Source organism: Cebus imitator, unplaced genomic scaffold (genome assembly GCF_001604975.1).
Source record: "Cebus imitator isolate Cc_AM_T3 unplaced genomic scaffold, Cebus_imitator-1.0 Scaffold442, whole genome shotgun sequence".
NCBI lineage: Eukaryota > Metazoa > Chordata > Mammalia > Primates > Cebidae > Cebus > Cebus imitator.
Genome location: NW_016107757.1, coordinates 355,250 through 377,812, shown reverse-complemented (window position 1 = coordinate 377,812; position 22,563 = coordinate 355,250). Strand labels below are relative to the sequence as shown.

At 41.9% G+C, this 22,563-nt stretch overlaps 1 protein-coding gene and 1 pseudogene across 2 annotated transcripts; one reads left to right on the top strand and one right to left on the bottom strand.

The window, feature by feature from the left end:
• Positions 1-1,288: 1,288 nt before the first annotated feature.
• On the bottom strand, positions 1,289-5,725 carry FZD4 (frizzled class receptor 4). Of its 2 annotated transcripts, XM_037732155.1 has the most exons (3): positions 5,116-5,154; positions 4,529-4,577; positions 1,289-2,793 (listed from the first exon to the last, which is right to left on the bottom strand). In XM_037732155.1, the coding sequence occupies exon 3, from the start codon at positions 2,764-2,766 to the stop codon at positions 1,465-1,467; it is 1,302 nt and encodes a 433-aa protein (XP_037588083.1). In that variant the 5' UTR covers positions 2,767-2,793; positions 4,529-4,577; positions 5,116-5,154; the 3' UTR covers positions 1,289-1,464. The 2 variants fall into 2 exon arrangements, with proteins under 2 accessions (XP_037588083.1, XP_017366098.1); XM_017510609.2 differs by lacking the exon at positions 4,529-4,577 and having other exon boundaries at positions 5,116-5,725.
• A 1,431-nt stretch (positions 5,726-7,156) lies between these two features.
• Positions 7,157-22,563, top strand: part of LOC108290726 — an 18,059-nt pseudogene continuing 2,652 nt past the window's right edge.

The following is a 22,563-nucleotide window of genomic DNA, read 5'->3' as shown; positions in this document are numbered from 1 at the left end:
AGCTTTGGATACCTCTGTAAAAGGCAATTAAGACCTGTGCTATTAGAGTTTGCATTTCATTTCATATGGTCTACACTTTATTCCCTACTAACCAATCAAGCTTCTGGCTGGCATTCTGGAGATTCATTAAGCACCATATAAATACTCCAGGCCACACTGCCTCCAATGAAATCTTACAAGGAGCCTTTGCCAATTACTAGGAAACAATTATGCACCAAGTACTTGGATTAGCTGTCCTCAGTTCCCTTTATAAAACTGAAAAAGTCTCTATTGTCGTAAGTAGACCAGACTCTGATAACATTCTTATGCTTAATAAAAAAAAAAAAAAAAAAGGCACTATCACTCTGAGAATGCAAGTTGAAGCTGACCATAGTTTTAAAGTCAGTTGAGTATACTATGTCATGGTCCAAGAATGTGCTTTTAATTGTAATTGACACACACAAATTACACAGCTAATCTGTGTGAATGCAAAGTTGCCAAGAAACTTAACATTTCAGCTCTTCCAGACTGGCGTCTGCATAGATGCAATCACACAAGTAAAATATATTAAGTCCCCACTGCTCAATGCAATAGGTCTCTGGGGTCGGTCAGGTAAGTCAACTTAGTAAATCTCATTTTCCTCTGAATTAAGTGATTGTCAGAAAGTGAATCACCCTTCCTTTTCCCCTCTTTAAGCATGCTGCAGTGCAAAAATTCCTATAAAAATACCTTTTTTTGAGTCATTAATGTAAAATGAAGAAAACGGCAGCAGCCAAAACAGAGATGTTGAAATTTAAGAGAGGAAAGAGAGAAGAAAAATCCACTGGATACCTTATGTGAGTACAGTACTTTTGTTTGTTCAAACAATTCTGTTTTATGACAAAGGCACTGAAAGATTCTAACACCACCTCTTGGGAGTGCGATCTACAAAGTTCTAAACAGCAGACAGTGCACCACAGAAGATGTTTATGTTAGATCAGCCAAATTATAAAACTCTTGTAACACTTCTCTGAACCCAGTGTTTCCAGTGTTTATAGATTGCTTTGCTATCTGAAAGACCCAGTTAGTATTTAAAATTGTAAAGGGTTAAAAAAGTTAATCTTTCTCCCTGCAAGTTACCAACTCACAGCTCAAATCCCACCCTGCAGGGGAAAACAGTATCGCCCTGGACTTCCTGGAATCTAGGCAGGACCTCCACGCTCCAAGCTGCGACCTGCTAAAGTGATCAACGTTTTGATTTTTCACAGCTTTGAAAGCCTCTAACTGGCTTTTCCATTTTGGATCATTCCAAAGTCTGCAGCAAAATCACTGTTTTGTTTTGTTTTGATGCTGGGGTCAGGATGGGAGGCAGTGGGTTGATGGGAGTCACTTAATTGTTGCTAGTTTGTATGAGATTCACTGCATACAACTTTTAGCAGAATTTCCACCAAAATGCTGGCATTCCCCCCTCCTTCAAAATGAAGAAACCTTGGAGGCTGGCTAGTCTTATACCACAGTCTCACTACCTTTCCCAGGCTTCACCCAACCATTTCCTCTCTTCTCTCTCTTTACCTTTCCAGAATTCACCAATCTGTTGGAACACTTCTGCCACGTGTGAAGAGTTTTGGCAGACCAAATCCACATGCCTGAAGTGATGCCCACCAGCAAAGACATAAAAATTTTTAACATTTCAACAGCCATGTTGGAATCATCTGCAGAATACCGAAAGAGTGCCCAATTGGAGATTTCATAAAAATAACAGGCAATCACACATGTTGCAGGAACTGTGTACAGGACTGAGAAGACCCCAATCTTGACCATCAGTCTTTCTAATTTGTCTGTCTTTGTCCCATCCTTTTGGAGATTTGACCGAATTTTGAACAAAGCCACCAAACCTGCAGCAATGAACAAAGTTCCAATCACCAAATAAGTAAAGAGGGGAGCCACCACGAACCCGGTGAGGGCATCGAGATTTTGGTTTCCAACATAGCACAGGCCAGTCAGTTCATCTGCATCCACCAGTCTCATAATCAAGATAACAATGGTTTTCACTGCGGGGATGGCCCAGGCCGCAATGTGGAAATAAGAGCTGTGCATTTCGATGGCTTCATGACCCCATTTGAGTCCTGCTGCCAAAAACCAAGTGAGTGTCAGAATAACCCACCAAATGGAGCTGGCCATTCCAAAAAAGTACATCAGCAAGAAAATTATTGCACATCCTGTGTTCTTAAGTCCTTCTTGGATGAGAACGGGTTCTGCTGCCTCTTCAAAATCACAGGATATCCTTTCCCGGCCTACAGTCAGCCTGACAATATAAGCAATGCTATAAATATTATAGCACATACTGAGAAATATGATGGGGCGCTCAGGGTAGGAAAACCTAGAAGAATCGATCAGGAAGGTCAGTACTGTGAAGGCAGTGGAGATGAAGCACAGGCTGGCCCACACAGCCATCCAGATATCGGTGAACTCCTTGGCTGGGCGGCTGTATAAGCCAGCATCATAGCCACACTTGAGAACACAGTTCAGGCTTCTTTTCACCCAGATGTACTGATCAGAATTGGTTCCCACAGAGTGACACTCTTCCCCAGGCTGGATGGGGGTTTTATGAGGTAAGGGCACCTCTTCATCACCTGGCCCTTCCATGCACATGTGGTTGTGGTCATTCTGCGGTGGGAATTTGCTGCAGTTCAGACTCTCTGGCCAGGCAAATCCAAATTCCTTAAGGACGGGTTCACAGCGCCTCTTGACTGAAAGACACATGCCACCACATGGGCCAATGGGGATGTTGATCTTCTCTGTGCACATTGGCACATAAACAGAACAAAGGAAGAACTGGAAGAGTAACAAATGAAGAAAAAACAATGACTTGGAAGTGTGACCAAATGTTCCCACAAAGCTGAGCTGAATGCTTCCCGGCAATGTACCTATCTACTTTTAAACCAAACCTATAGGGAGTCTGTCTGTTTACTCAGACCTTAAACAAGGGTGCCTGATAATCCATCACTCACACACTTTGCCTAGTTTGGCTCTAGTAATCCTTTCCAGAGGAATGTACATTAAAAAATAAAAAATAGGGTCTGAAGAACTGCCTAAGCCCTCTTTGCATAGCACTTGAAATAAACCTTAAAAAACTGGCTTTCCCATCTCCTTCCCTTTTAGATACTATTTGAAAAAGCTAAAGAAACTAATATGACTCAGTCATTTAGGGGGCTTATTTTTATCACCATTTCTTAATCATTTTAAGAATAAAAGGTAAAAAAATATATAGATCTTGTTAATATTCTCTTCTCCCTACTTTATCCCTTAAAAATTTGTTTAAACTAGTCCCATAGAGAAACAGAAAATGGCCCAACTGAGACACTGTTAGACTTAAGGATGGGATGCAGATTGAGGTCTATGGTCACTAGGGATTTGTTTGGCCAGGTTTCCTCAATGAATAATAATGAAGCACAATAGGAAAATGTAAATGTTAAGTCGCTGAAACTGCAATACCAGCAGGGGAGAGTCCAGTTGCTGTCCTCAATTCCTCCAGCATTGATAAACAGTCTGCTTGGCTCCTTACAGATGTTGTCTATGAAGTCTAGAGTTACAAGTAACTATTTTCCAGCATGTAAAGGGATCCAGTCTTGTCCTTCAAAACAGCCTGGCTGTCTCCCCAGGATACATGTAATTAAAAATATATATCCCTGAAAAAGCTGTTTCTCCAACAAATTGCCACTGATGTCAGGATATGTGCTTTTTCCAAACTGCGAGCTGGAGGATCATTTCTTAAGCTTTTATAACCTAGTTCTGAAGTTCTGAAACTTCCAAAGGGATATTTCACCAGCAACAGGTCTAATCCCGACCATCTTTCCAAAACCACAAACCAAGTTTTAAAATGACCTATGTAAAAACATGCACCTAATAAGTAAGCTGTATGTCTGTTTCTTATCTCTCAAAAGTTACAGCCAGAACCACAGATTTCTTTTCTCTTTTCTTTTTTTTAGACGGAGTCTAGTGCTGTTGCCCTGGCTGGATTGCAGTGGTGCTATCTCAGCTCACTGCAACCTCCCAGGGTCAAGCAATTCTCCTGCCTCAGCCTCCAGAGTAGCTGGGATTACAGGCATGCACCACCATGCCTGGCTAATTTTTGTGTTTTTAGTAGAGACAGGGTTTCATCATGTTGGTCAGGCTGGTCTTGAACTCCTAACCTCATGATCCACCTGCCTTGGCCTCCTAAAGTGCTGGGATAACAGGCGTGAGCCACCGCACTGGGCCAGACCACAGATTTAGTCTGGACAATTAAGGTCTACTTTTTCCCACAACTTCTGTATTTTCTAAATTTCTAAAAATCACCCAGCCTCACCAATCAAAACATAACCCATGTTAACACTTTAAAAATGTTTCTTTCAGTCTTTTATTCCCCCAATAAATTGTTTTTCTTTTTTCTTTTTTTCTTTTTGTAGGATTATAATCACCCTGTATATGCAAATTCTTATTACTGTTGAATAAATATTTTCCTTATCATTAAATAAGCTTTACATTTTTTAACGACTGCAAAAAAAAATTCTTCTAATATACCAACTACCTTCCTGCAGCTTCTTCTCACCCTCCAAGCATTAAATGTGACTTCAACTCTGAGGATAAGAAAGAACTCAAACCAATCCAACCACTCCTTCATGCATGACCTCTAAAACTCTGAGGGACACGGTGAGGAGGGGCAACTCAGCAGAAAACGGTGCAGTAGTGTTTTAATACCTCACCCCAAAAATAGTGGGGAGAGGGAAGACTGGTGAGGGATGGTCTCTTTATCTCTCCCTCCAAGTCTTAGCTGCAGCTGGCTCTCTCCCACTGGCCCACCAAGCAGTGGTGGGCAGAATCCTTGGCAGAGATAACCCTCAGCTTCACTGGGCTAGGGGTCTGGCCAGACATGGGTGGGCAAGAGAGAAAAACGGAAGGGCGGGGCGTAAGAGTGGGTTCTTTCCCAGGCCAGATGACTTACACAACGTTTTGGCTTCCAGTCCCTGAGAAAGTGGGGGTGGGGATGGAAATCACTTTTCCAGGAGAGCTGTCCCCTTCGGGCTAGGATGATCAACTTGGCATGGGCTCTGCAAAGTTAGTTTGGAGCGTCCCTCCCCAAAGGGTCCCGCCAGGGGTGGGGGTGGGGGCGCCCACCTGCAGCTGGCTGGAGCAGCCGTACTGGATGAGCGGTGTGAAAGTTGTCAGCTGCAGCTCGGCGTCTGTCTGCAGCTCGTGCCCCACCAGGTTGGGCATCTTGGTCACGTTGTAGCCGAGGTTCTGGCACATGGAGATGCGGATGGGGTCGCAGCGCCGTTCCTCCTCGTCTCCGAAGCCCCGCGCCGGCCCCACCAGCAGCAGCAACTGCAGCAGCCACCCCAGACTGAGCCCGACGCCCCCGGGGGCCCCCGGGACGCTCGGCCCTGCTTCCCGCCAGGCCATGGCCAGCGTCTGGGGCAGCAGTGGCGGCGGCGGGGGCTGCTCCGGCAGACACCCCCAGTTTGCACGGGGGCGCCGGCTGCCCGCGCTGCTCCCAGCTCCCGGGAAGGGAGTGCGATACGGCGACGAGGGGGCAGCGGTCGGCTCTCCGGCAGCTGCGCGCGACTGTTTGGGATATCAGACGCCCCGGGCCGAGACCGAGGGAAAGGCTGCAGGGGTCATAGCTGCAGGCGGCGAGCCCACAAGCCGGCGCCGGCCGCGTCCGCTCGGCGTCTCAGCGAAGCCAGCCAGCAGCTAGCGCTGCGCCGCTCTCACCGCCCGAGCCCAGCGCGGCGCTGGAGGCTCGCGGCGCGGCAGCGGGGCGGGACAGACAGCGCGCCTCTCCAATGGCCGGGCGCGGTGGGCAGCGGGGGGCGGGGCAGCGGGGCGAGGCCGCTCTCCCGCTGGAAGGGTCAGGCCCCCGCCCTCCGGCCCCTCCTCCGGCCGCCCCTCCTTCCCCCCTCCCTCCCCGAGCGCCCCGCCCGCCCGCTTCCCGGCTCTCGCTTCCCTCCCACCCGGATCGAGGCGCGCAGGAGCCAGCCGGGGCACCGAGCCCAGTGGCTCCAGCCGTCCTGCCCTCTCCTCCTCCAGGTGAGAAGTGCGCCCTGTTCCATCTGCCCCCTTTCCTTCCCGTCTACTTCCAGCTGTCACCTAGGTCCGCGGCCACATCCCCATCAGGCAGGGAAACGAACACAAAGAACACGGGATTTGGATATACACCGATTGTGGCTTTCAGTCCCGCTGTGTGACCTTGAGCAAGTTGCTCAACCTCTCGGCGTCAGTCTCCTCCTCTGTGAAGTCACTTGGGAGGATTAGAGATAAAGCGTAAAGGCTTAGCGCGGTGCCTGGTACTGCGCGGGTCCACAGCTATTTTCACTCCCGACTCGCTGCGGTCCGGGCCCGGCCTCTCCCCGCCCCCAGACTCGGCCGACCTGCGCCGGGAACCGCCCACCTCCAGCCGCCAGGGGGAGGCGCCCCGGAGCTGCGGAGCTGCAGACCCGCCGACGGTCTCGCGTTCCGATTTCCTCACCGCATGAAATGAAATTCCACAGGGGGATTCGAAAGGAAATGAGACTGGGACTCTCCGTGCTTCTCGGCCCGCCGCCCTTCCTGTCTTGGGGACACGGTTTCTAAATAAGGTTGGGAGGGTGAGAGGGCGGGAGGGGAGAGGCTTGACCTGTGCACTGGGGACGAGCAAGGCACACATCCACGGGGACTCCTTTCTCCCGGGCACCCCGTCCGCACCAGCCTGCACCCCTTTTTTCCTTACTGTGCTTCTGCGTCGGTTCCTAGGATCTGGGGATCATGCGACCCAGGTTTGAACCCAGCTTTCCTGTTTCATTCCCAGCAGCCCGGGGATTTGTGCTGGTCCGCCGTCTCTCTCCTTTCCAGTAGGCCAGTGAAACTCCCAGCAGGTGGATTCCTCAACCATTTACTTGTTGCCTGTGTCTGGTTAAGCTGTGATGCCTCGCTGAGCCTCAAAGTTGCCGGCTGTAAAGTGGGGAAGTTCATATTCACCTCACACTGTTGTTCTAAGAGTTCAGTGAGATAATGCCTGTAAAGCATTTAGCACAGTGTCTGACACACAGTAAATGCTGAAGAACTTGGTGGTGGTGGTGGTGGTGGTGTGTGTGTGTGTGTTTTCAAAACACCTAGAGGAGATCAATTACGGGACAGCGTCCTACTTTCCAGTCTGGTGCTAAAGACAGCTCCAACAGCCATGGACCAAACATCTGGGTAAAAGACTTTACCCCTCTTCCTGAGATCTTTTTGTCTAACACTTGCCACTGTTTTCTTGAAACTGTTTTATGCATGTTTTTATCCTCCCATTTCAGCCAATTCTGTGGCATATGGCAGAGGCTAGATGCAAGCTGGAAAAATGTCTGTGCCACTCATGTGACACTCATATGATGTCTTGTATTTTTAGTCTTCTTATATTGGCAACTAGACTTGGCCGAGAGCAAAAATGGAATCAAATTTTTTTTTTTTCCTGGTCTTTGGCTCTGTGCCTAGAACTGTGTTGGACACAGAGAAGCTGCATTGTCTCCAGTCATCATCATAAACTCCCAGTGAAGGAGGTTCTGTTAGCCCCTTATAGAGATTAGGAAACTGAGGCTAGAACCAAAGTAACAGAAAATGACAAGACCAACCAAACCAGGGCCCAGACGAGGCTCTTCAAAGATGGAAGGCAGGGCTATTTTCCCAGAAAAAAATCCCAGCTGGAAATCAACGTACTCAGCAACAGGATTGAACCTCTGTGTGCCTGTGCTGAGTAATGCATGAAACCCTTGGCCTACAGAGATGAATAAAGGAGCAGATGAACAGATCAAATGATCAATTAATCATTTGCGTTACAGAGATGAATACATAATCAGATGAATAGATCAAATGAACACATAATCCTTATCCTTTAGGACCTCACAGGAGGAGACAAAGGATTAACAGACAACAGTGACGTAGTGTGCGAAGTGCACAGATAGGGAATTATGGATGAATTGAAGGTAGAACCGGCTGAGTCTGGAGGGCTCCTCAAAGGGGGATGACCTGCAAGATTCGGAGCTACTCAACAATGTGAAGTTAGTATGCATTTGGCCCTTCTTGGGCAGAGTGTTGATGCTGGGGTGGGAGGGAGCTGGGAGTGCTTTGTGCTGAAGATAAACTTACATGGTTTATTAAATAGTTAACTCCCTTAGGTCAAGGAGGAGGACCTGTGCCTTATACAGAGCCTGGCACACAAGGAACATCATTAGTGCTGGGTGAAGGAATACTATTTTCAAATCAGTAGCTAACCACTCACATAGAACCCTTACTCTTACTTTCAGACACCGTGATACATGCCTTATATTCTTTATTTTATTTATTTTATATATTCTCAGAGCTCAAACTGATGCTCTGAGAGGCCAAGCAATTTGCCCAAGATTGCACAGTAAGTCATGGAGAAGAACTCATGCATGCCTGCCTGGCCATAAACTCTGTGTGCATGGTACTGCTCTTCCAGAGGAAACTGCTTCATGCCCAGCCTAATCCACAGTTAAAGATAACCCTTTTGTGATCTGGACCTCTTATTCCTAGACCTGGCATCCTGCCTCAGCTTGCTTGAAGCAACGGTCTCCCTTGAGAACACATGAAGAAGTCCCTTCTCTATCAGAAGCCTTTCCTGTCAACGGCTTTTCTTTCTAGTCATGGAACTCATTACAGGTATTTTCCAAAAAAGAAAGCTAGGGGAATCACATTTCAGTCTGAATGTAGAAAGACAACAAAGACCATAACTCAGAGCTAAGTTTGAATGGCCGGGAGCCCCTCAGCCTCCCTCTCCTGGAGTGGTTTACACAGTCCACAATCTGCCCCTGGTGACAGGCATGGCATGTTTGTCTTTGTTACAGAAAACACTTACCAAGGGAGTCCTAGGCAGAGGGATATCCACCCTGTGACATGCACAGCATTTCTGAGAGGAAAAGATAGGGATACCTGAATAAAGTGCAGGCCAAGGGTCCCTGCTAACTCTGGCTTGAGTGCCTGGGTAGTTTCCTTGGTCCAGCCTCTGAGCAGTAAAGATGCAACTACTTAGGAGCTGCAACAAACATGACTTCAATAGGCTGTTGTGCAGTTAGAGGGCTCTCCATTTGTATCTAATAAGAGTCTGAGTTCTTATTAACTCTGGTGATGTGTTAATTTTTCAACCTGACATTTTCTGCTCTAACAGATTCTTGTAATGATTACTAAATTAAAGGCTGCATTGGAAGACTAATGTTTAGGTTAAAATGCATCACCTAAGGGGGTGGGAGCCATAAGCATCCTTTCCCTCCTACGGGAAAACCTCTCATTTGCAGTTCTTTGCTAACCCAATTAAGTGCTGAAGTAGTTACCCTAGAGCCTGCTTTTTATTTCCTATGAAACAATCCAACTAATCCATATTCAGTAGCTTCCAAGAAAAGTCTTATTCCAACCACTCATGAAGAAACCAGCTTCTTTGAATCTAGATAGAACATTTAGAACTCACAAAGAGCTGTCTTGACGGAAAATGTAAGAAAATGGTTCATTATTACCCTCCTTGGTTTTTGAGGGAAATAATTCACTGGGATAAAACCCTATAAAGATTGAGAATTTACTGTGGAACAACAGAAGTGAAGGAAGATGCTATGCCACATCCCATCCGTTTATAAATAGGGTGTTAGATCTCCCCTTGCACCCAAATTAGTTACAAAACAAACATGTGCCTACTGAGTAAGGTGGAAGGGAACACTGATTTTACTTGAGGAATCAAAGTTCCCAAGAGATTAAGTAACAGCTATTAAGTGGCAGAGCCAAACTCCCTTCTTAGTCCATTGCACCACTAGCTAGCGGAGAAGAATTGTTACCACAGACCTCTTGCATGTCAAGGAATAGAAGCTCAAAATTGTTCCTCCTACCCATAAATTTAGAAAGCATTAATTGGTACATCAGACATTCTTATTTATTGGTGGTGATGGGTTAATGCAAAGATGAACAACCAAGAACCTCCTTGGAAAGCAAAAAATAATGCAAACACACTTTTACCTCCATAGCCTCATTTCATGTCAGTGAAATTGATCGGTCAAGCTATTAACAAAGTTTAGTGATAGGTTATTGTAGATATGTCACTGAGCTGGGTACTAGGGAGTATGCAGACATGTTAAAGGTGATTTCTGCCTTCAAGGAACTTACAATCACATTGGGGGAGATTAGGACATGAGACCAAGAGTGAAACAAGTTATTTATGATTAAGTGCATTTTGTGGAGCTCTCTTAATTCCAGTCTCCCCTTGTTGTTATACATAAGCTTCTGTATTATAAAGTTATCAGGTTGTTTTGTTTTTGTCCCTTTCACTCTCCTGTGAAGTCAGAGGCTGTGTCTTTGTCACCACTGTGCTCCTGAACAGCATAGAACAATATTACCTGAAGCATGGAAAGCACTCAGTAGTTATTTGTTTAATACATAAATGAATGGTTCCAGCTATAAGTGATCTGATTATTTAGAAAAAGAGAGCCTGCATTATGAACTGGGTATAGGCAGCCACCAAAATACTACCTAAGTAGTTCCAGAATGATAGTTAAGTCAAGATTATAAACCACTCCTCCAAGCCAGGCATGGTTCACACTTTCAGCTTTCTTCTCAAGTCAGATGTTTTGCCAATTATTTACCTTCCTTTTTATTTGACTGTGTCTGTGTCCATTCTTAAATCTTTTAAGGTAGAAAAATATCTTTTTTGTTTTTTGTTTTTTGAGATAGAGTGCAGTGGTGTGATCTTGGATTACTTTAGTCTCTGCTTTCAGGGCTCAAGCGATCCTCCAGCCGCAGCCTCCTGAGTAGCTGGGACCACACACATGAGCCAACATGCTGTGCTCATTTCTATATTTTTTTGTGGAGACAGGGTTTCACCGTATTGCCCAGGCTCATCTCAAACTCTTGAGCTCAAAGTGATCCACCCACCTTGGCTTCCCAAGTGCTAGGATTACAGGCATGAGCTACGACGTCTGGCCTACAAAAATAACTTAACAAAAACTGTTTTTCAATTGAGAAGCAAATGTGTTTCTCTATTTCATGAATCAGCCTAAGACATTTTTAAATCACTTTGTTTATTACTATGGCTAGTCGACCACTCATCTCATTATTGTCAGCTGAAGTCATTAGGAATCATATATGCCGTGAGACAATTGGTAAAAGCAGGGGTCTCAAGCCAAGGCATTTTAAGTCAACGGATTATCTGTAATTCGTAAATTTGTAGAAAAATTAGAATGTAAGCTTAGCTTTGAAGGAAGGATAATTTTTTAAGAGATGTTGGGAAGCATGGAAAGGAAGGCACTTTTTTTAAAATTGCATTTTAGGTTTTGGGGTACATGTGAAGAACATGCAGGATTGTTCCATAGGTACATATGTGGCAATGTGGTTTGCTGCCTTCCTCCCCATCACCTATATCTGGCATTTCTCCCCATGTTATCCCTCCCCAAACCCCCACCCCCTGCTGTCCCTCCCTTAGTTCCCCGCCACAGACCTCAGTTGTGTGATGTCCCCCTCCCTGTATCCATGTGTTCTCATTGTTCAGCACCCACCTATGAATGAGAACATGTGGTGTTTGATTTTATGTTCTTGTGTCAGTTTGCTGAGAATGATGGTTTACAGGTTCATCCATGTCCCTACAAAGGACACGAACTCATTGTTTTTTATGGCTGCATAATATTCCATGGTGTATATGTGCCACATTTTCCCTGTCCAGTCTATCATTGATGGGCATTTGGGTTGGTTCCAAGTCTTTGCTATTGTAAACAGTGCTGCAATGAACATTCGTGTGCATGTGTCCTTATAGTAGAACGATTTATAATCCTTTGGATATATACCCAGTAATGGGATTGCTGAGTCAAATGGAATTTCTATTTCTGGGTCCTTGAGGAATCAACACACTGTCTTCCACAATGGTTGAACTAATTTACACTCCCACCAACAGTGTACAAGTGTTCCTGTTTCTCCACATCCTCTCCAGCATCTGTTGTCTCCAGATTTTTTAATGATTGCCATTCTAACTGGTATAAGATGGTATCTCAATGTAGTTTTGATTTGCATTTCTCTAATGACCGGAGATGATGAGCATTTTTTCATATGTTTGTTGGCCTCATATATGTCTTCTTTTGAAAAGTGTTTGTTCATATCCTTTGCCCACTTTTGAATGGGTTTGTTTGCTCTTTTCTTGTAAATCTGTTTTAGTTCTTTGTAGATTCTGGATATTAGCCCTTTGTCAGATGGGTAGATTGCAAAATTTTTTTCCCATTCTGTTGGTTACTGGTTCAATCTAATGATTGTTTCTTTTGCTATGCAGAAGCTCTGGAGTTTAATTAGATCCCATTTGTCTATTTTGGCTTTTGTTGCCAATGCTTTTGGTGTTTTAGTCATGAAGTCCTTGTCTACGCCTATGTCCTGAATGGTTTTGCTTAGGTTTTCTTCTAGGGTTTTTGTGGTGTTAGGTCTTATGTTTAAGTCTTTAATCCATCTGGAGTTAATTTTAGTGTAAGGTGTCAGAAAGGGGTCCAGTTTCTGCTTTCTGCACATGGCTAGACAGTTTTCCCAATACCATTTATTAAACAGGGAATCCTTTCCCTATTGCTTGTTTTTGTCAGGTTTGTCAAAGATCAGATGGTTTTGGATGTGTGGCATTGCCTCTGAGGCCTCTGTTGTGTTCCATTGGTCTATATCTCTGTTTTGGTATCAGTACCATGCTGTTTTGATTACTGTAGCCTTGTAGTATAGTTTGAAGTCAGAGAGCGTGATGCCTCCAGCTTTGTTCTTTTTGCTTAGAATTGACTTAGCTATGTGGGCTCTCTTTTGGTTCCATATGAAGTTTAAAGTGTTTTTTCCCAGTTCTGTGAAGAAAGTCATTGGTAGCTTGATGGGGATAGCATAGAATCTGTAAATTACTTTGGGCAGTTTGGCCATTTTCATGATACTGATTCTTCCTAACCATGAGCATGGAATGTTTCTCCATCTTTTTGCGTTCTCTCTTATTTCATTGAGCAGTGGCTTGTAGTTCTCCTTGAAGAGGTCCTTTACATCCATTGTTATTTGTCTTCCTAGGTATGTTATTCTCTTTGTAGCAACTGTGAATGGCAGTTCATTCTTGATTTGGCTCTCTTTAAGTCTGTTATTGGTGTATAGGAATGTATGTGATTTTTGCACATTGATTTGGTATCCTGAGACTTTGTTGATGTTGCTTATCAGTTTCAGGAGATTTTGGGCTGAGATGATGGGGTCTTCTAAATATACAATCATGTCGTCTGCAAATAGAGACAGTTTGACTTCCTCCTTTCCTAATTGAATATGCTTTATTTCTTTTTCTTGCCTGATTGCTCTGGCTAGAACTTCCAATACTATATTGAATAGGAGTGGTGAGAGAGGGCATCCTTGTCTAGTGCCACATTTCAAAGGGAATGTTTCCAGTTTTTGCCCATTCAGTATGATATTGGCTGTGGGTTTGTCATAAATAGCTTTTATTATTTTGAGATACATTCCATCAATTCCTAGTTTATTGAGAGTTTTTAGCATAAAGCACTGTTGAATTTTGTCAGAGTCCTTCTCTGCACCTATTGAGATAATCATGTGGTTTTTGTCTTTTGTTCTGTTTATGTGGTGAATTTCGTTTATAGACTTGTGTAAGTTGAACCAGCCTTGCATCTCCGGGATGAAGCGAACTTGATTGTGATGGATAAACTTTTTGATGTGCTGTTGCAATCAGTTTGCCAGTATTTTATTGAAGATTTTTGCATCTATGTTCATCATGGATATTGGCCTGTAGTTTTCTTTTCTTGTTTAGTCTCTGCCAGGTTTTGGTATCAGGATGATGTTGGTCTAATAAAATGATTTGTGGAGGATTCCCTGTTTTTGGATTGTTTGGAATATTTTCAGAAGGAGTGGTATCAGTTTCTCTTTGTATGTCTGGTAGAATTCAGCTGTGAACCCATCTGGACCTGGGCTTTTTTTGGTTGGTAGGCTATTAATTGCTGCCTCAATTTCAGCCCTTGTTATTGGTCTATTCAGGGTTTTGACTTCTTCCTGTTTGAGTCTTGGGAGGATGCAAGTGTCCAGGAATTTATCCATTTCTTCCAGGTTTACTGGTTTATGTGCATAGAGTTGTTTGTAGTAATCTCTGTTGGTTGTCTGTATTTCTGTGGAATCTGTGGTGATATCCCCTTTATCATTTTTTTATTGCATCTATTTGATTATTCTGTCTTGTCTTTTTTATTAATATGGCTAGTGGTCTATTTTGTTGATCTTTTCAAAAAACCAGCTCCTTGATTTATTAATTTTTTGAAGGGTTTTTTTGTGTCTCTATCTCCTTAAGTTCTGCTCTGATCTTAGTTATTTCTTGTATTCTGCTAGCTTTTGAGTTTTTTTTNGTTCTTTCCTTGTTTCTCATGTGGGCATTTATTGCTATATATTTTCCTCTAGACACAGCTTTAAATATGTCCCAGGGATTCTGGTATGTTGTGTCTTCGTTCTCGTTAGTTTCGAAGAACATCTTTATTTCTGCCTTCATTTTACTGTTTATCCTGTCAACATTCAAGAGCCAGTTGTTCAGTTTCCATGAAGTTGTACAGTTCTGAGTTAGTTTCTGAGTTCTGAGTTCTAACTTAATTGCACTGTGGTCTGAGAGACTGTTTGTTATGATTTCCATACTTTGCATTTGCTGAGGAGTGATTTAATTCCAATTATGTGGTCAATTTTAGAGTAGGTGTGGTGTGGTGCTGAGAAGAATGTATATTCAATGGATTTGGGGTGGAGAGTTCTGTAAATGTCTATTAGGTTTGCTTGGTCCAGGTCTGAGTTTAAGTCCTGGATATCCTTGTTAATTTTCTGTCTTGTTGATCTGTCTAAAATTGACAGTGGAGTGTTATTATTGTGTGGGAGTCTAAGTCTCTTTGTAAGTCATTAAGGACTTGCTTTATGTATCTGGGTGCTCCTGTACTGGGTACATATATATTTAGGATCATTAGCTCTTTTTGTTGCATTGATCCTTTTACCATTATGTAATGTCCTTCTTTGTTTCTTTTGATCTTTGTTGGTTGAAAGACTATTTTATCAGAGACTAGGATTACAACTCCTGCTTTTTGTTGATCTTCATTTTCTTGGTAAATCTTCCTCTATCCCTTTATTTTGAGCCTATATGTATCCTTGCATGTGAGATGGGTTTCCTGGATACAGCATACCAATGGGTTTTGACTTTTTATCCAATTTACCAGTCTGTGTCTTTTGATTGGGCATTTAGTCTATTTACATTTAAAGTTAATATTGTTATGTGTGAATTTGATTCTGCCATTTTGATCCTAGCTGGTTGTTTTGCCTGTTAGTTGACACAGTTTATTCATTGTGTTGATGCTTTTTACCATTTGGTATGTTTTTGGAGTAGCTGGCACTGGTTGTTCCTTTCTATGTTTAGTGCTTCTTTCAGGAGCTCTTGTAAAGCAGGCCTGGTGTTGATGAAATCTCTCAACAATTGCTTGTTTGTAAAGGATTTTATTTCTCCTTTGCTTATGAAACTTAGTTTGGCTGGATATGAAATTCTAGGTTGAAAGTTCTTTTCTTTAAGGATGTTGAATATTGGTCCCCACTCTTTTCTGGCTTGTAGGGTTTCTGCTGAGAGATCCACTGTGAGTCTGATGGGCTTCCCTTTGTGGGTAATGCAACCTTTCTCTCTGGCTGCCCTTAGCAATTTTTCCTTCATTTCAGCCCTGGTGAATCTGATGATTATGTGCCTTGGGGTTGCTCTTCTTGAGGAATATATTTGTAGTGTTCTTTCTATTTCTTGGACTTGAATATTGGCCTGCCTTGCTAGTTTGGGGAAGTTTTCCTGGATAATATCCTGAGGAATGTTTTCCAGCTTTGATTCATTCTCTGTCACATTCAAGTATACCTATCAAATGTAGATTAGATATTTTCACATAATCCCATATTTCTTGGAGGCTTTGTTCATTTTCTTTTTATTCTTTTTTCTCTAATCATTTTATTTCATTTTATTTCATTGAGTTGATCTTCAATCTCTGATATCCTTTCTTCTGTTTGGTCAGTTCAGCTATTGAAACTTGTGTATGTTTCATGAAGTTCTCGTGTTGTGTTTTTCAGCTCCATCAATTCATTTATACTCATCTCTAAGCTGTTTATTCTCGTTAGCATTTCATCATACCTTTTTTCAAGGTTCTTAGTTTCTTTGCATTACATTAGAACATGTTCTTTTAGCTCAGAGAAGTTTCTTATTACCACCTTCTGAAGCCTGTTTCTGTCTATTCATCAGACTCATTCTCCATCCAGTCTTGTTCCCTTGCTGGTGAGGAGTTGTGATCCGTTGGAGGAGAAGAGGCGTTCTGGTTTTGGGTGTTTTCATCGTTTTTACGCTAGTTTCTTCCCATCTTTGTGGATTTATCTACCTGTGGTCTTTGTAGTTAGTGACTTTCAGTTGGGGTCTCTGAGTGGACATTCTGTTTGCTGTTGATAAAGTTATTTCTTTCTATTTCTTAGTTTTCCTTCTAACAGTAAGGCCTCTCTGCTATAGGACTGCTGGAGGTCCACTCCAGATGCTGCTTGCCTGTGGCTCACCTGCAGTGGCTGCAGAACAGTAAGGGTTGCTGACCATTTCTTCTTCTGCTATCTTTGTCTTAGAAGGATACCCGCCAGATGTCAGCCTGAGCTCTCCTTTATGAGGTGACTCTTTGGATATATGGGGGTTGGGGAGCTGCTTGAAGAGACAGTCTGTCCTTTATAGGAGCTCAGGTGCTGAGCTGTGAGCTCTGTTGTTCCGTTCAGAGCTGCTGGGCAGGTACGTTTAAGTCTGCTGCAGCTGAACTCATAACCACCTTTTTTTCCCCAGGTGCTCTGTCCTGGGAAGGTGGGGCTTTATTTCTCAGTTTTTGTCATGCTGCTGCCTTTTTTCAGAGATGCCGTGCCCAGCGTGAAGGTAGACTGTGACTAACAGTCTGCCAGCAGAGGTGTTGCTGAACTGCCGTCGGCTCTGCCCAGCTGCTGTGTGAACCTCCTTGCAGTTTTGTTTATAGGGGTATAGTTAGAACTGGCTTGGTAATGGCGGTCTGCCTCAGTAATGGTGGAGTAATGGCAGACTGCCTGGGAAGTAGTGGACTGCCTTAGTAATGGCGGATGCCCTTCCCCCACAGAGGTGGACCATCCTGGGTCCAGCTATGCTTGCCGTGAAACTCTCAATCCAGAGCATTTCAGATTGCTGGTCTTTGTAGGGGGTGGAACCGGCCAAGCCAGATCACCTGGCTCCCTGTTTCAGTCCCTTTTTTTTTTCAGTTGCGCGGGCGACTCTGTCTCCCAGGCATTCCAGTCGCCAGTTGAAAAGGCACCTGGATTTGTGTGAGTTTTTGTGCGAAGACCCGCTGTGCTGGCTTGAGCGGCTGTGCTGGGGGCTCGTGGTGCTTTTCTGCCCGGAATCTCCTGGTCTGTGGGCAGTAAAAATTCATTTGGAAATGCGGTTATCACTCACCCTCTACGTTTTTGCTGGGAACTGCAATACAGAGCTGTTTCTATTTGGCCATCTTGGATCCCATCCAAGGAAGGCACTTTTAATAATATTCTCATAGACAGCACTCTAATTAATTAATGGAGATGAGAAATGAATATGAATGAAAACAATGCTAAATAATGACCAAAGGGTGAACTAGCTACGACATATTGTGTATAAGCATGAACTAGATGAGATACAGTCCCAGATGTGGCTTGAAAACATGGCCTCAAATTCTTTGACACTTCTGTTGAAGGACAGAATTTATGTTCTCTCCCCTTGAATCAGGGAGAGGCTGTGACTTCTTCAACCCACAGAGTATGCTGTAGGTGTTGCTCTGTGACATCCAAAGCTACATCATGAAAGATCATGCAACTTCTACTCCATTTGCTGGAAAACTCACTTTTGAACTCTGAGCAGCCTTTTAAGTAGTTCAGCTACTCTAAGACTGCCATGCAGCAGAGGGTACATGCAGGCTCTCCATTAGTCCCAGGTAAGGCTGTCCTTCAGCCTCCCCAAGCCAGGTGCCCACATTGTGAGGAAAGAAGCCATCTTGAAAGTGGATTATCTGACCCCTGCCATTCCTAACCCCTACTGTTGGAGTCATCCCAACATCCTTGCTGTGCTTCTTCCAAATTCCTAAAACATAAAATCCGTGATGGTCATTGTTTTATTCCTATAGGTTTAGGTTGGTTTGTTGTTTAGCAACAAATAACCAGGACAGGATTAAATAACAAGATATCAAAGGAGAGTGTGACTCGGCTAAGAAAATAATGATTATCACCCAAAGATGAATAAAGGGACTTCATAGTCTCTCTTGGGGAGAGGGATGGCATGTTTTCAGTTGCATGAGGGACAGTTGCATATTGTGAAGGGAAAGCATTGTTTTGCTCTTGTCTTTATTTGGAAGTTACATATGGTTAAAAGAAGTGTGTATGCATCCCAGGCTGACAAGGAGTAGACTCAGGTAGTTTCATACCATGTTAGCTAAACTGGAGTGACCTTTCCCAGAATCTCCTTCCTACATGATTCCAGATTAGGAAAAGCTAATAGAAAAATCAACACAAAATTGGGGAAGTAGATGTGGTGAAGCAGCATTTTTATGCTCTGAAAGTCAGTGCTGGGTATCAGGCATCATGGTGGCTCATGCACGTTGTTATGGCTCTGCAGGCTCACCTGTTGGGATGGAATAGCACCTGGCCTTGCAGCTCCTCCAACGCCTAATGATCTTCTTTATTTTCTCTGAGTCCTGGGCCAGGTGCTTGAGTAGTTCTGCTTCTAAGGGCCCCAGCTTCTGCAGGTCACATGCATCATCAAGATTAGAGGTGATTAAAGACAGACATGGAATCTAGTTTGTCCCTACGGGTTCCACTTTGCCCCTGATTTCCCAAAATTCACACCTAGCTTTCCTTTTTTTAAAAAAAATAGCTTTTTAAAGGTTTTATTTTATTTTTAATTGATAAATAATAATTGTATAAATTTATGAGGTACCTCATATATTTATGAGGTTATGTTTTGATAACATGCATACTTATGGGATGATCAAATCAAATGAATTAGCATGTAAATTACCTTAAATCTTAATCATTTATCTGTGATAAGAACATTTAAAATCCTCTCTTTTAGTGATTTTGAAACATACAATATTTTAACTATAGTTACTGTGTGTTGTGTAATAGAACACCAGAACTTATGCCTCCTGTTTAAATGAAACTTTTTATGGGATCTATCAGTCAGGGTCTGATCAGAGAAGCAGACTCACTATCAGTATGGTAAAATAAATAATTTGTTATTTGTGTTAGGTCTTACAAACTGTGGAAGCCAGTGAAGTACTCTCTGCAAAGTGTTGCCTCTGTGTCTGGGTTAGGCCTGAAATCACTGTAGATCAGTCAGTCCTGCAATTAATAAGGAGAGCTGACCTATCAAAATCACACAGATTGAAAGTGGAGGGATAGAAAAAGATTTTCATGCAAATGAAAACCAAAGAAGAGCGGGATTATCTATGCTTATATCAGATAAAATAAAGTTTGTCAAAACTGGAAAAAGAGATGAAGAGGTAATTAAATGATGGTAAAGGGACCAGTCCAACAAAAGGATATAACAATAGCAAATATGTATTCACCCAGCACTGGAACACTCAAATATATATGGCAAATATTGACAGACCTAAAGAGAGAGATAGACTGCAATATATGAATAGTAGGGGACTTCAACATCTCACTTTTAGCAATGGATAGATTATCCAGGCAGAAAACAAATAAATGAACTTCAAAGTTAAGCTGTACTCTACATACAGGGAAGGGGCAAAAAACAAAAAAAACAAACAAAAAAAACAAAGTGAAGCTATACTCTAGATCAATTGCATCTAACAGACATTTCCTCCAACTGCTGCAGAATATGCATTCTTTTCATCAGCACTTGAAATAGATCATTTTTAGGCCACAAAACACGTCTCAACAAATTTTAAAAAGTTGATATCATATGAAGTATCTTTTATGACCACAATAGAATAAAACTAGAAACCAATAACTAGAGGAACTTGGGAAACTGTACAAATACATGGAAATTAAACAACATGCTCTTAAACAGCAATGGGTCAATGAAGAATTTAAGGAAATTTAAAAATCTTTTGAGACAAATGAAAATGGAAACATTATATACCAAAACCTATGAAGTACAGCAAAAGCAGTAGAGAGAGGAGTGTTCATAGCAATAAACACCTGCATCAAAAAGACAGAAAGACTCCAAATAAACAACCTAACTTCACCTGAAGGAACTACAAAAGCAAGAAGAAACCAAACCCAAAATTAGTAGAAAGAAAAAAATGACATTAAAGATCAGAGCAGACATAAATGAAGTTGAGACTGAAAAAAAGATGCAGTACAAAAGATCAAGAAAATTAAAAGTTTTTTGAAAAAATAGAAGACCTTCCATTAGGTCTCATTTGAATGAGAGAAGATTCAAATAAATACATTCAGAATTGAAAAAGTAACATTACAACTGACACCATAGAAATACAAAGGATTATGAGAGACTATTATGAATAATTATATGCCAATAAATTAGATAGCCTAGAATAAGTGGATAAATTCCTGGACACATAAAACCTACCAAGGTTTAACCATGAAGAAATAGAAAACCTGTAAAGACTAATATTAGTGAGTAACAAGATTAAAGCAGTGCTAAAGACTTTCATCCAAAAAAAAAAAAGTTCAGGACATGATGCTTTACTGCTGAATTCTACCAAATGTTTAAAGAAGAACTAATACCAGTTTTACTAAAACTATTTCAAAAAATAGTTTAAAAGTATTCCTGTCCTCCTCTTCAGTTTTCTTATTGTGTCTTTGAATAAACAACAAAAAACTACAGGCGAATATCTCTGATGAACATAGATGCAAGAATTCTCAACACAGTATTAGCAAATCAAATTCAGCACATTAAAAAGATAATTCACTACTATCAAATGAGATTCATCTCAGGGATGGAAGGATGGTTCAGTAAAATGAGCAAATCGTTAAGTCTCATATATGGTTCATGAAAAACTTTAAATAAAAAAAAAAGCAAATCAGTAATCATGATAAATTACATCAACAGAATCAAGGACAAAAACCAGATGATCTTTTCAGTAGATGCTGAAAAAACATGAGATAAAATTTAACAATCCTTTATGATGAAAACCCACAACAAATTGGGTACAGAGGGCACATACCCAACACAATAAAGGCCATACATGGCAAGCCCACAGATAATGTCACACTAAATGGGAAAAAGTAGAAGACCTTCCACTAACATCTGAATCCACACAGGAATGCCCACTTTTACTGCCTCTGTTCAACATAGTACTGGAAGTCCAACAGCACAATTAGTCAAGAGAAAGAAATAAAGGGCCTGCAGATTGGAAAGGAAGAAGTCAAACTATCCTTGTTTGGAGATGGCATGATTTTATATTTAGAAAAATGTGACTACTCCACCAAGAAAAAAAAAAGTTCTAAGAATTTATAAACAAATTCAGTAAATTTGCAGGATATAGAATAAACGCATCAAATAAGTAGTGTTTCCTTATGCTAAGAATGATCAATCTGAAAAAGTAATCAAGGCAACAATCCCATTTACAATAGCTATCAAAAAATACCAAGGAATAAATTTAACCAATAAAGCACAAGATCTCTACAAGAAAAACTAGGAAACACTGATGAAACAAACTGAAGAGGACACACACAAAAATGAAAGTATATCTCATGCTCATAGATTGGAGGAATTAATATTTTTTAAATGTGTATACTACCCACAGTGATCTGTAGATTTAATGTAAAATACCAATCAAAATACCTATGACATTTTTCACAGAAATAGAAAAACATTTCCAAAATTTATGTGGAAGCACAAAATATCTAAAATAGCTAAAGCATCCTGAGCAAAAAGAACAAAGCTGGAGGGACCACAGACCTGATTTCAAAATCATACTACCTGATTTACAAAGTTATAGTAAACAAAACAGTATGGTACTGGCAGACAAATAGACATATAAACTAGTGGAACAGAATAGAGAACATAGAAATAAATCCATGCACTTATACCCATCTCATTTCAACAAAAGTACCGAGAACATACATTGGGGAAAGGTTGGTGTCTTCAATAAATGGTGCTGTGAGAGCTAGATATCCACATATAAAAGAATGAAACTAGATCTCCATCTGTCACCATATATAAAAATCAAAATGAATTGCAGAATTAAATGTAACACCTGAAATTATGAAACTACAAGAAGGAAACATTGGGAAAACACTACAGGATATTGGCCTGGGCAAATAATTTTGAAGTAAGACCTGAAAAACACAGGCAGCAAAAGCTAAAAAGCTTCTGCGGAGGAAAAAAAAAAAAAAAAAGCTCAACATTAGGGAAATGCAAATTAAAACTACAACCCAATTAGAATGTCTATTATTAAAAAGACAAAATATGCTGGCGAGGATGTGGAGAAAGGGGAATGTTTGTTCACTGTTTCTGGGAATGTAAAGTAGTATAGACATTATGGAAAACAGTATGGAGGGTCCTCAAACAATTAAAAGTAGAACTACTGGCCGGGCGCGGTGGCTCAAGCCTGTAATCCCAGC